At 30.3% G+C, this 13837-nt stretch overlaps 1 protein-coding gene across 6 annotated transcripts in view; it reads left to right on the top strand.

Annotated features, from left to right (window-relative positions):
* The window catches only part of LOC131851228 (long-chain-fatty-acid--CoA ligase 5), a 57995-nt gene extending 44158 nt beyond the window's left edge, over positions 1-13837 (top strand). For all 6 annotated transcript variants that reach the window (XM_059201689.1, XM_059201687.1, XM_059201688.1 and 3 more), the window contains 12 exons: positions 2685-2808; positions 3900-4043; positions 4674-4799; positions 5387-5586; positions 6542-6742; positions 7867-8084; positions 8386-8536; positions 9763-9873; positions 10821-10988; positions 11472-11615; positions 12286-12459; positions 12849-13837. In XM_059201689.1, coding sequence (XP_059057672.1) covers positions 2685-2808; positions 3900-4043; positions 4674-4799; positions 5387-5586; positions 6542-6742; positions 7867-8084; positions 8386-8536; positions 9763-9873; positions 10821-10988; positions 11472-11615; positions 12286-12459; positions 12849-12986 — 1899 coding nt within the window. In that variant the 3' untranslated portion in view covers positions 12987-13837. The remainder of the gene's footprint in view (positions 1-2684; positions 2809-3899; positions 4044-4673; positions 4800-5386; positions 5587-6541; positions 6743-7866; positions 8085-8385; positions 8537-9762; positions 9874-10820; positions 10989-11471; positions 11616-12285; positions 12460-12848) is intronic.

Genomic DNA, 13837 nt, shown 5'->3' with positions numbered 1-13837 from the left:
ATTAGTGTAATATGTGATGTATTATCATTATTAGTATTTACACATATTATTAGTAACAAATTCTTCATTTTATTTTCTTTATATAAAAGTAAATAAAGTAAATAAAATGTAAAGTTTCATATAAAGAAAATAAAATGAAGAAATGTAGTTTTAAACAATTGTAACTCAAGAACCATCTGCTTCACATCTTCTTAAATATATGTATACCTACGTGTTAACTGTTAATTCTCAAGAGCACATGTTACGCGGAAACTGTTCCTAGCCAAGCGTGCCTACAATGTCAACTATTTTGGAGACACGGTATTTTTATTTGCCAATAGAGACTGATGCTTCATCATCAGAATATTCTTCGCGAGTTATATATATTTAGAAATAAATTAGTTTTATATATACTTACTCATTTTTAATCTGGCATATCTCTGTATATGAAATAATTTCTGAAACATTAAAACGAATACTAATGTAGGAGATAAATAAACCATTATTTTTCACGATACTACGATTTATAAAATATTTTTAATGTTGATGAAGCTCTCGCATAGTTTACGTATTATAATTTATTAATATTATAATTTCGTGTATGCCATTTGTTCTTGACTACAAGTAAATAATTAAAAGACGTCACGAATTATTTTATATAGCTACTTTTAGCCCCCAGACTAGATTATAATAAACCACGCTTAAATAATTCAATCCATAATAATTTTATCTATCTTTGTACAAAATGAAAGTTGAAATAATATTTGATGAAGTCGTTATATGATATAGTATATACTATTTTATACCTAAAGATCCAGGGCTATTACTCCTAAACACAGCTAAATTGATTAATCTATCTAAGAGGCCAGTTCACTAATTGTCTCCTATATTGTATACCACTTTTTATTTTTTAAATATAATTACTTTTTATTTCATTATATTTCACAACAGCCTCAACCTTTGGATTTACTCGGAGAGTTATGATAAAACGTATGCTACATATAATCATCCCATATATACCAAATCCATTCAATTCCGTTTAGAAGTACTTATATAATAAAACTACTTCTTTCCTTTCTTTATAATGCTTTTGAGATTTGTGGACGAAATAAATAATAAGTACATAAAATTAACCTCTAAAATTTATTTTATGAGTGCAATAAAAGAGTATTTTCCGACGAAAAGAAAATTGAATGAAGACTTCGCAATAACCATCGACTCTATATCTATTGTCATCTACAAGTTAAACTCAAAATAGATCGTACGTCTGTATGTCACACCACACACAATTTATAAATATACCCAGTCACAAGTATTCACAATCACATTTTTCACTTGGCATCGTGTGACTAATTTCCTGCCGGCCTTGCAAACTTAATTCAAGATCAAGTGGTTTGATGTCACATATTTTGTCTCATATAATTTCGTTTTAATGGAACATCGTAAACTATTAATAGTACCAACAACATTTGTCTACGGGACTATTTTAGTCATTGACCCTCTTTTCGTTTAGTCACAGTCAGAATGAGCATGAAAGATAGAAGGCAATGAAATAGTTATTGGTGATTTAGTTTAAAATAATGGTACTAAGGACGTTATATATATATATATATATGTGGAATATAAACTCGAACACTATCTCCATCTTGATAATGGTTTTAGTAAAATAAAAATATTAACAGTAACTATATTATTCAGAATATAGGGATTCCAAAGACATTGCGCTATTTCTATAGGTATTGTGTTTCTATGCAACTATTACACTCTACAATATTTCACTCAGTATAGGTAATGCTTTGTTACATAGGATTGAGATTGTCATGACTGGAAAACAAAAATTAGTAACTTAAACTAGACCTCTCTAGAGAGAAACTCTCAGACTTCACAAGTTTATATCTAATAATTAGAGAACATTCGTTGTATATTACATGGCTTATAGCTGAACAATTAAAACATTCAAATTACTCTCTACATTAAAATAATACTGGAAACTACTACTACTGAATGCCAATCAATATAATTAGGGATAGCAGGCACGACTAAGAAAAACCTCGTAGTAAATAGTATTCTTTGAAGTTATGAATACGCCTTATTATTTTCGACTTCACAGTTGAACGACATCAAAACCTACAAAGTGTCTTTACACTACCTATTATCTTAATGACATAACAATTTATGACGTGTCAATTTGCCACCGAAGTGTTGTTGTCTTTCCCCGAAGTGACTTTGACCCGTTCATCGTTCCATATATCATTGTGCAAACCATAATAATATACCGTAATGTGTAAGAGTGCTTCGTGCTTGTACTCAAGTTTCGAAGTTAGTGGGCCAAACATGTCATTAGGTTAACGGGGGAGTTATTTGTGTATGATTTTAGTGACTACACTTTATACATCATATGCCTTACAAAATTTTACGCTATCAATGGCTGGCTAAATAATACGCTATACGATACTGCATATATGTTTATTATTTTGAGTATTAGTAGTTAGACAATGCGAAATAATGCAACGTAAGGTATAGAAGTTAATTCGATTACAACTGATTAGTTCTCCTTGTGTTGAAAGGATTCAGTTCAATCACCTTTTGATTATAGCAGGTATAATAATTATCATTATATGTGTTGTTTATTATATTATACGTAGGATTAGAAAATTATATTTGTAATTATCTGAAACGTATAAAAATTTTGCCTTTTGTTACAGGGGCCGGAAATGGTTCGTGTATCGAAATTTTATAAAGAAGCTAAAAATGGTCGGTACCTTCGTTATCTCTATGAAGACACACGCACGCTTTATGAGACTTTCCGCAGAGGCGTTAAAGAATCAAGTAAGTAGTGGTACTTTACATATCAACTAGACATAGATAAGATTACTATTATTTATGCAGATATAGATATTTCTTATAAATATATTTATTAGTTACCTAGATTACCCTATATACAAAACAGTTATTTATAACATAATATCCAGAATAATTCACACAGCGTCATCTAGCTCCAAGGTAAGCAGAGCTTGTTATAGGTACTAGACAACTAGATATAAATACTTAGACTTTTTTGTAAAAACACCCATAATATACATAGAAACAACTTAGACCGATACAAACAATCATACTCCTGAATACCATTGTTTGCTAGAAATCAGACCCATGACCATTGGAAGTAAAGCGATGTGCTAAACCGCTAAATAACCAAAGCCGTCGTCATCAATATTGTCAGTAGAAAAGGCAATCGAATGCATCTCATTGTACATTATAATGTATTAGTGTAACGTACTGATGGTTACAATAGCTTGTAACAGTGCTGTTGTACCAATTTAATAAAATTGCTTTCCTACTAGAGTTAGCGCTAACTGAAATGTATTGTGTAAAGACTTATACTAGACTGGAAATAGAAAATCGATGCCGGTAAATGTTATCTCCGGGAAAATTTAATTTAACGAGAAATACAATTAGCGGGTGGAAATAGGTACTAAAGTTGATAAGTGGTAAAGGTGCTATGTTCCTGTATTACAACCATTTATACAACAGAATTTTGTTGATAAGGAGAATTTTATGCCCTTTATAAGTGACACGTTAATGTACTAGGAAGTCCTTTAAAGTATACTCTTGAGACCATAATAATGTCATATAATTTCCGCTCGTTAGTGACCCGTACTATAATGCCTCGTATATTACAAAATATTATTACCGTCTTTTAAGAACCGGTTTTCAGGATACTGTTAAACGTAATTTGCTACTAGAGTGGTAGGGACAATTCTCGTAATTTTATTTTACAAAACCTTAATGTTCATTGCGTCGACAAAATGAAACAAACAACTTTGAATCCTGTGGAATATTCCGTAGCTGAATTTATTACAACTAGACAAGATATTGGATTGATTAAGAGATAGGGGTTTTTATTATTTCAATTCTTACAGATAATGGTAATTGTCTTGGTTGGCGTGAGGGACCAAATAAGCCCTACGTATGGCAGACGTATAATGAAACTTTGCTGCGGGCGAAAAACTTCGGCTCTGGACTTATATGCCAAGGGCTACCTCCCGGGCAAAATACTTTTGTAGGTAAGTGTATACTCGACAGGAATTATAGTTTTTTTATGTTCAACTAGCGGTTACTAATTGTTTCTTACTTTTACAAAAAATAAAGTATCGACTAGAATTGTATACACTCATAATTTGAATTTATCATTAATATTTATGTTTACAGTGTTTTAAATTCTAAGGCTAAAATATTTTGTAGAATTTTACCCGTGAAACTTGTTGAACTTGTTATAATAGTATTTAGATGCACTTGGTTTTTGTATTCGAGTTCTACATGCACTTTCATATCCGTATTTTCTTAAATGTTGTTCTTAACTCCACCAGTTTTGTTATAAATAGTATATATAACATAACTTAATAAAAGAATTCCAACTACCGGCTACACATTGTTTTTTCCCTTATTTATACTATATTAACAGTAAATATACAAATACTTAGTATTATTTATTTAATATGTAATCATATATCATAATAAATAATATAAAGATGTTTTTACACACACCTTTGCTCAGTGATTCTTAAATAAAACTTAAAAAATAATGCTCTCTCCCTTTTAGTCTCTCTTGTCAGGAGATATCGACATATGAATAGAATGTTGTGCTATAGAATACTTGTTTCTTTTTTATCTTAATATTAACTTGTTTTTTACAGGTATTTACTCACAGAACTGCCCGGAATGGGTCATGACAGAACAAGCTGCATACTGCTATTCAATGGTCATTGTCCCATTGTACGACACATTAGGAGCTAATGCATGTGCCTTCATTGTTAATCAAAGTATGTATATTGAAAATCAACTTTATTTCTTTCATTCAAGTTTCGATTTGTGTAATTGGACATTTTATGTTATCCATTCAGCTGATCTACATATTCGTAAAAATATCATATTTATTTACTATAGATTCACTAAACATATGTAGCTTATGGTAACAAGATTTTGTTTTCTATTCTTGTTGTAGGAATAGACGTGCCTAATTATAATGCGTAAATATTACTATTATTACTATTACATTTAATTTATGAAATTGTTTATTACAATTAGATATTTTACAACATATAGGTACATACCTATATAACATTTTAAAATAAATTTGTTAATGTGTAAAATTTTGAAGGATTCCGTAACAGCAAATAATATAATATAGCAGGTGTTAGAAAATTCTTAGTTTTACTCAACTGAAGTAGCTAGCCTAAGTAAGTTAAATAGAACTGGCAAACTGAATGATAGAGATACTATTATGATAACTCAAACAAGAATTTTGACTTTGAATTCTAATGTAAAACTAGGAAATTATGTAATATTTGACAATGTACTTATACGTTATACTTAATTTATAGATAATGGTATAATTTGATTTTTCCAGCTGAAATGTCAGTAGTAATTTGTGAAGATGATAAGAAAGCCAATCTACTACTTGATCAGTCACCAAGGTGTCTAAGGAAACTAATCACGATTAAGGAGGTTTCGCCTTCAACGCATCAGCGAGCAAAGAGTCGCGGTGTTGAAATTCTCAAGTTTAGCGATGTTGAAATACAAGGCGCTCAGAAAGACCATCCTTGTATTGTAAGTATATTTTTAAAGAGGATATTTTCTAAGAGTTTATAACAATTTAAACTGTATATATATACTATAAAGATTTTTTAAATATATCGGAGATGTATGTATTCGACAGCCTCGGTGGTCTAGTGGTTTAGTACACCGCTTTACTATCCGATGGTCGTGGGTTCGATTCCTCGCACGGTACAAATATTTGTATTCATGAGTATGATTGTTTGTATCGGTCTGGGTGTTTTCTATGTACAATATGTATTTATTTACAAAAAAAATGTATATCAGTTGTCTAGTACCCATAACACAAGCTCTGCTTAGCTTGGGACTAGATGGCGTTGTGTGAATTGTCCTGAGATATTATATTATATACAACTGTGTAGCTCTATTGTTAAAACATATGAGAAGCATAACATACTAGCAACATAATATTATGAAAGTTAAACTTATCTGAAAAGTTTTCAACTCGTGTTGTTGTTAATAGGTATAACTTTTTATAGTTATTTAAATAATGTTTGTAGTTTTATCAATATATCATAGAGCTTATAAACTTACCGTATACCACACCTATATATATATATATATATATATATATATATATATAAAGGAAAGATATTGCATCACAATAACAGTTATACATGCTGCATAAATATCTATAATAAATTACCTGATACAGGTACAAATCTCAGTTTAAAATAGTTCTAAGACAAACTAATGAAGTGGTTGATTAATAAGTGTTTACTCATTTAAGGGTTATTTTATATGCGAATTGGATAACATTGTATGAATTGTTATTGTTAATATTATAATAATCTTCATTATATCAGTTGACATTAATTTTGCATATCGAATAGACTGAATGTCAGGACTATCATCACGTACATCTCCATTTTTATACTTACCACATTCATTGCAATAAGTGATTTCATTCGTTAATTCATTTAAATAATATTCTACTATAAAATTACAGCCACCAAAGCCAGAGAGCGTGTGCACAATTTGCTACACCTCAGGAACGACGGGCATGCCGAAAGGCGTCATGTTGACGCACGAAAATGTGGTCGCATCTATGTGCAGCGTCAACATGCAGCTGGGCGAACATAGGCCGTCGAAACATGACATCATGATCTCCTTCCTACCACTCGCTCACATGCTGGAGCGATGTTGCGAGGTATGTTTAGTATTACAATACTTCAAATGGAACAATATAAAATTACCTAATAGAAAATATAAGTACATACCTAAGATGTATTCTTAAATACAAATCTACTTTTGTTTAATTTAATCATTGTTTATTGCTTTAATCTTAGTCCGATTGGTCGTCAAATCTGATCGACACCAATTTTGCGTGTCAATTTATATTTCTGACTGTCTCTCCTTTAATCGTAACACCGCAAACAAACCAAATAAATCCGAGATACGGCGGCCATTCTGTTATGTAATGGAGTATACTCTGACAAATGTGTGCAAATCACATTAACAATGTCTCTGACTATACATTATGATATAACAGTCGTGAAGGCATATTAAAAAAAATGTTTTCTTTATGGTACTAAAAATATAACTAAATGTAGTTTGATTAGTTTATTTTTAAAGAAAAAATAAACATGAAATTTAACCGTCAATTTTCTATTTGTCTTGGCAACGGTAACACGAATTCTGTTAAATTTTAATGACGAATCAATAACGATGACGTCATTCACATTACTTAATCTGTTAGTGACGCGTTTATGCCATTCAATATGGCTTCATGATCTTACTTATAATTCTATTATTATTTGTGTGTATAAACTATCAGGGATCTTTCTCATGGATTGTTCGGAAAAGGAATAAAATAAGAATAGGTACGCTATAAAATATATAGGTATTTAGTTAAATAACCTGTATAAATTATTATTATTTAGAGTATATACGAAGAAGTTATTTTTATAAACTAAACATACACTTGACTTGATTCAATTTATATCAGTTATCAAGAAATACTAACGCGATATATATTAATTGACAAGAATATTCAAATTAAACAATAAAAGAAAGTAAATTAATATATTGTTTATTTTATACTGTCATCTCTTAAATATAGCAGTGGGGCAAGTGACTTTAATTCAATAAAATACCTGGACACATGCATGATTATATAAATAGGATAACCTATTTATATAATCATGCATATGTTTGATCCTCTAATATACTGGAAGCTTTTATTAAATATTATCAACCAATATCAATACTTAATATTTGTGTACATGTAAGTTTTTGAAGCCTAACAATAATGTTACTAATTGCACTTTCCAGAACTCCGTATACATGGTAGGTGGTGCAGTAGGATTCTACAGCGGAGATATCAGGCGACTGGCTGATGACTTGAGTGCTCTTAAACCAACCATGATTCCAGCCGTACCCCGCCTTCTCAACAGGCTCTATGATAAAGCACAATCTGAAATATCTAACTCGAAAATTAAGAAACTTCTATTCAATATGGCATTATCGGCTAAAGAGTCTGAATTAAAGAGGTAGGTTGTATGCCATCAATAGTATTTGTTTTTGACTAAGAAATTAATACATACCTATGATCTTGAAATATGTATGATACTACGATTTTTTCCACGTTTTTACTTACATAACATTTAATGAGTTATTGATGAATATATAAAATTCAGTATCTCTAGAACGTAGTTTATTTAATACGTTATATATGTTGTATGATATACTATTTGCTTTTTTTGTTGATATTTAAAAAAATCTTATATAGTTATTTTATTTCTGAAATAATTCTAATCTTATAATTGAATTCTTTTTTATCTATTATTTCAGGGGCATAATTCGCAGTGATTCTATTTGGGATAAACTGGTATTCCGTAAAGTGCGCGAAGGTATGGGAGGGCGTATACGACTTATGGTGGTCGGGTCGGCCCCTCTTGCTGGCAACGTACTCACCTTCGCACGCTGCGCTCTTGGATGTCTAGTTAGTTTTTTAATGTTTTTAATATATTATTCTTATATGCATATCACTATAAGTGAAACAAAACTTTGTACACCTTTTTATGAAAGTTTCGCGGACGGAGAAGTATGACTTATATATTTTACTTATAGTTTATATAGAAAGAAGTGCTGATATTAATTTAATTATACGTAAATAATATTAATTCAACAAAAAAACATTAAGTACACACACTAGTGTGTACTTAATGTTTGCGTTAAAAATAAATATTAATCTGTTCACAATTCGATATATGCGTGTGTGTATGTAAATTACATGGTACTCTATGTATTTAATACACACATGCATATGTCAAATTGAGAATAGATTAATATTGTTTGTCTATCTATAATCGTACGGAATGCATGAATATAACACAGAACCATAATTTAAATTAATTATAATCGAAATTCGATCGTTGGGCGACTACTTGTAAATATAATTATGCATTTATGATATTATTTTCAAACTTCACCATAACCTACCTCAATCTGTTTATACACTCAAAGCCATACCGTTTGGATAACAGTGGTTTTAACTAACACATAATATGGATAACTGCCAAAAGCTATATATCTGGAGATTCGCCTTAAAGCCAGCTTTATGAATTGGGCATTTTCCATAAATATACTATTATAAATTCTTAGCCACAACAATGTTATGACAAGGTTAGCCATCGATTTAAAATGAAATATCGATTTTCATTCACACTGGAATATTTTGAATGACACACTGTAAATAATTATATTTTCAGCGTAACCTAATAGTAATTAGTGCTTTTTTTACAATTACCATCATCAGATATTATATTTATAATTATCATCAGATTATAATTTTTCCTTGCTGATTAGTTGGGGGTAATAAAGTTAGTTTTGGTTCCTATTTTTTTTTGTAATGTTATCTTATAACAGTTGTAAAACATTGACCCCAGAGTATAAGTTGAGTGCATAAGTTGCAAAATCTCTTGTATCTATGTAATTAAATAATTTTGACTTTAACTCTGACTTAGAATATACTACTACAATGACACTTGAAGTAATATCTAATCGGCCTCACCACCAAAATATTTGAAATGAACTATAAAGAATCATAATCTTATTTCTTTACGTACAATATATTTTCTATTTATATCAACACAAAGTATAATCCTAATTGCAAATCTCCCAAAATACTATCAAAGTAATAATCAATTATGATGATTGCTCCACCAGATCGTGGAGGGATACGGCCAGACAGAGTGCACTGCGCCAGTAACTCTCACAGTTCAGGGCGATCATGTGCCTGAACATGTCGGCCCTCCCGTCGCTTGTTGCAAAGTGAAGGTATGTTTGTGTAATTTATATAGATAGTTATTCGTTAGCATTGACAACATGATCATAATACTTAATTGTTACTGCCTAGGTACTTAGACAAATCTTTACACAATGTAAAACATAGTCGGCGCGGCTGTCTGTTCGCTTATATCTTTTAAATTACGCAACGGATTTGAATGCAGTAAATTCAGAAATTTATAATGATTCAAGAGAAAGATTTATATGTATAATATATGCATGTTATAGTACTATACACTAACGTACGTAATTTTATAAATACTGAAAAACTTTGAAGTATCATAATTTTTTTTATTTTATTGATTATCATAGTATTTACAAGTCTGCTCTGTCTGATTATAATTAGACATAAAATATGCTAAGCAAAAGGCGGCCTTATTGCTTGCTGCAATCTTTTAGAATACGTAAAATACCTGCCTTAGTTATAATTTTTCATTGCTTCAGGGAGGGAGTTTTAGGAGCATAGCATTTTTAGGTGACTGTTAAATAAATGAACAAAATGATAAATGAAGTATTGACCGGCAGTTGGATAGGAACTTGAAATTGATATTTAATTTAATTTAATCATTGATCATTGATTATATATATCTTTAGTTTTAATAAAATACAATTAAAGAAAATATTGGAGTTGTGACGTATCAACGCTTAAAGAGTATGATAGAATATCATGGAAAGTGGCACGAGCTCCACCAACAAGAGCTCTTAAATTATGAATGACAAATACAATAATAATGTAAAAATCAAATGTAGTCGAGCAAATATTTATCGAGTATTAAACTTGATAAATATTTATACGATTCATACTACAGATTTCGTAAGGGCTCATTACAATGTTATACTGGACCCAAAGTCGTTCACAAATAAATCAATTATTATTGTTATTTGCAGACAACCTGAGATGACTTAGATATATCACATAGAATTCTTTTACTTTTCAGTTAGTGGATGTGCCCGAGATGGAATACTACGCGGCGCAGGGCCAGGGTGAGGTATGCGTACAAGGCGCCAACGTGTTCAAGGGATATTTCAAAGAACCAGAGAAAACCAGGGAAGTCATCGACCAAGACGGCTGGCATCACACCGGAGATGTTGGCAAATGGTTACCGGTTAGTATCATTAAAAAGTATTTTTATTTCCGTTATTGATTTGCGTGCGAAATTTGGTGCATCTTTGGGTGACGATCAATTCCATTTTATTCCACGAATCCATTCTTACCTATGGACCTGTAGCCCATGAATTTATATAGTTGATTGTTTATATATATTTCAATATAAGAAATTTGCTTGCTCCTTCGTTACAATGTTAATATAGACTAAGGTTCTAATCTTTGACTTCTATATGCATTTATTCGAAGTTTTATACATACTCGTAAGTAAAAAGTAAAAAACATTTTGGCACCCTTTTTATCTAAAATTGTTTATCAGACCATTTTTCCAGTGAATTGAATGAAAAAAATTGTTCAAACTTAATTTATCTTGTTATATACCAGTATAAATTAAGTTTGAAGATTTTTTTGTAATATGTAATAAATTAAGTTAAATTTTTTTTCTAAACAATGTAATAATAGACTATTGGTATATTTTTTATAGAATGGAACACTGAAAATAATTGACAGAAGAAAACATATATTCAAATTATCACAAGGCGAATACATAGTTCCTGAGAAAATTGAAAACATTTACATAAGGAGTCAGTACGTCGAACAAGTTTTTGTACATGGCGAATCATTAAAGGTGAGTTATTATTGTTGTGCGTTTAATGAGAATACACGGCAGGTTTGATACATCGCACGATTAGTACATTAAATGAAAATAAAAAATATGCCAAGTAGACTTTTAATTAAAGTTGATTCCCAACATTCAAAATTTATTTTTAATTTATGCACTTTATTATTAATCATATAATGGCATATATTTTAATAGTAATTATAGTCTCTACAACTCAAATAAGTACATAGATTATACAAAGCTCTCTTCTTTCTTTTTATTGTTAAGTAACTATTGTAGTTTATAGAATAGACAACGATAGATTTGTAAAACAATATCATAAGATCTGGACGTTATAACCAATGCAGTTATTTCTAGTTTCATTCAAATCTTTGTACCCCTTTTTACGAGAATTGAGCTGACGGAAGAGTATGAATGAATGTAGAAATTTCACACATTTATAGTTTATATAGAGAAGCATAGCATATTATGCAAGATGATAATATTTTTTGTTAGTTATGCATAAAAACACATTAAATTACCATGCCATTTATTTGATTATTATTATTATTATTTAGTTAGCATTAGTACTCTTTTGTTTAATTCTGGTTCAAAGATTGTATTTTTCATTATGGTTGAATTTCGACCACTGGGCTGCCACTATGTATAATAAACATCTATTGTCTTTCTGTTTCAGTCGTGCATTGTAGCGGTCGTTGTACCAGATGTCGATGTTGTAAAATGCTGGGCGCTAGAGTGTGGCATTAAGGGTACATTCTCAGCCCTTTGCGAGAACGAAAAGGTTAAAAAGGTCATCCTGGATGACATGTTACAATGGGGCAAGACCGCTGGCCTCAAGACATTTGAACAAGTAAGGAAATATGGTCATTAGTTATTATCTACACAAATACCGTATATTAGTTGAGGCGAACTACTTAGCATTCCATGGAATCATGTTAGTAAAGAGAAACTCCGAGCAATACAATTACAAAATTACAAAACGTTAATTTTCAAATTCAAATGTCTATCTTTATTATTATTATATATATATACATATCTAGCGAAATGAATATGAGAGTGTACCAGTTTTCTCTCTAATCACTTTGATCAAAACGGAACATACAGCGCCATCGAGTCCCCAAACTAAACTACTGGTTACTGTGTGTACTTAACGACTAATGGAAACATATTTTTTTTTTCTAAATACATATGCAACCCATAGCAATGTGTGAAAAACTTATGGTTGTTATTTATTTTCAGATCAAAGATATATACCTCCACCCAGATCCTTTCTCAGTACAGAACGGCCTATTGACACCCACGATGAAGGCGAAGAGACCAGAAATCAGGAACTACTTTAAACCCCAAATAGAGGACATGTATAAGCAACTCGAATAACAATAGCACTCAACATAATTAGTATATAAACGTGTGCTAACGGTACTGAATTGTTCGAATTCGAATTGTTTTAATTAGATGGACGAACATGAAACTAAACGTAATATGATTCTACGTCCACGAATGTGTAATCAATATGTAATGTTTATGAATAAAAAATGCCTATTACAGAAAATAACCATTACATTATGGATATATCCGTTATGTAATAGTTATAACAGAAAACGTATTTTACCAGACTTAACGTTCATAATTAAATCTGTACATAGAATTTGAAGCTAATTTTTATATTTTTGGTAAACAAAAGGGATAGCATTACAAATTCCTTATGAAAATACTTAGAATGGGCAACTGTACTAATTAGGTTTGTCGTAAATACGTATTTAAAGTAGAGTGATTCACTTAGTACACAGATGTACTAAAAAAGCAACTCGTGACAATTATTTGTGCAGCTTTTAATTTATAAATAACTAGTTACTAGATATTTTAAATTGACTAAAAATACTCTAAATACTTATCATATCTGTGAGGTCGTTTTACACTTATAAATATTATTTATGTAAATACTTTATCGAAACAAATTATTGCTAAGTTAAATACTCTTCTAAGTTACTATAAGTTATAGTAACTTATGAGTAAAGTTAACGTTTGTAAATTAATACATAAATTTACTCGTAAACAATTTATAAGTGTAAAAGCGGTCTAGGTTAACAATTATTACTTATTGACGAGAAAATCTAGTATTATCAAAATAAGAATGACCTTTTTCATTTCTAATATAAATGATGACTATAAATCAGTGAGATTGGTTTGATACCGAAATATACACAATAAGGTAAATTTAAATAAAA

The sequence above is a fragment of the Achroia grisella genome, unplaced genomic scaffold (genome assembly GCF_030625045.1).
Source record: "Achroia grisella isolate CSIRO2021 unplaced genomic scaffold, CSIRO_AGI_Agris_v1 utg782, whole genome shotgun sequence".
Lineage (NCBI taxonomy): Eukaryota > Metazoa > Arthropoda > Insecta > Lepidoptera > Pyralidae > Achroia > Achroia grisella.
Note: the sequence above shows the minus strand (reverse complement) of the source record. Positions and strands in the feature narration are given on the sequence as shown.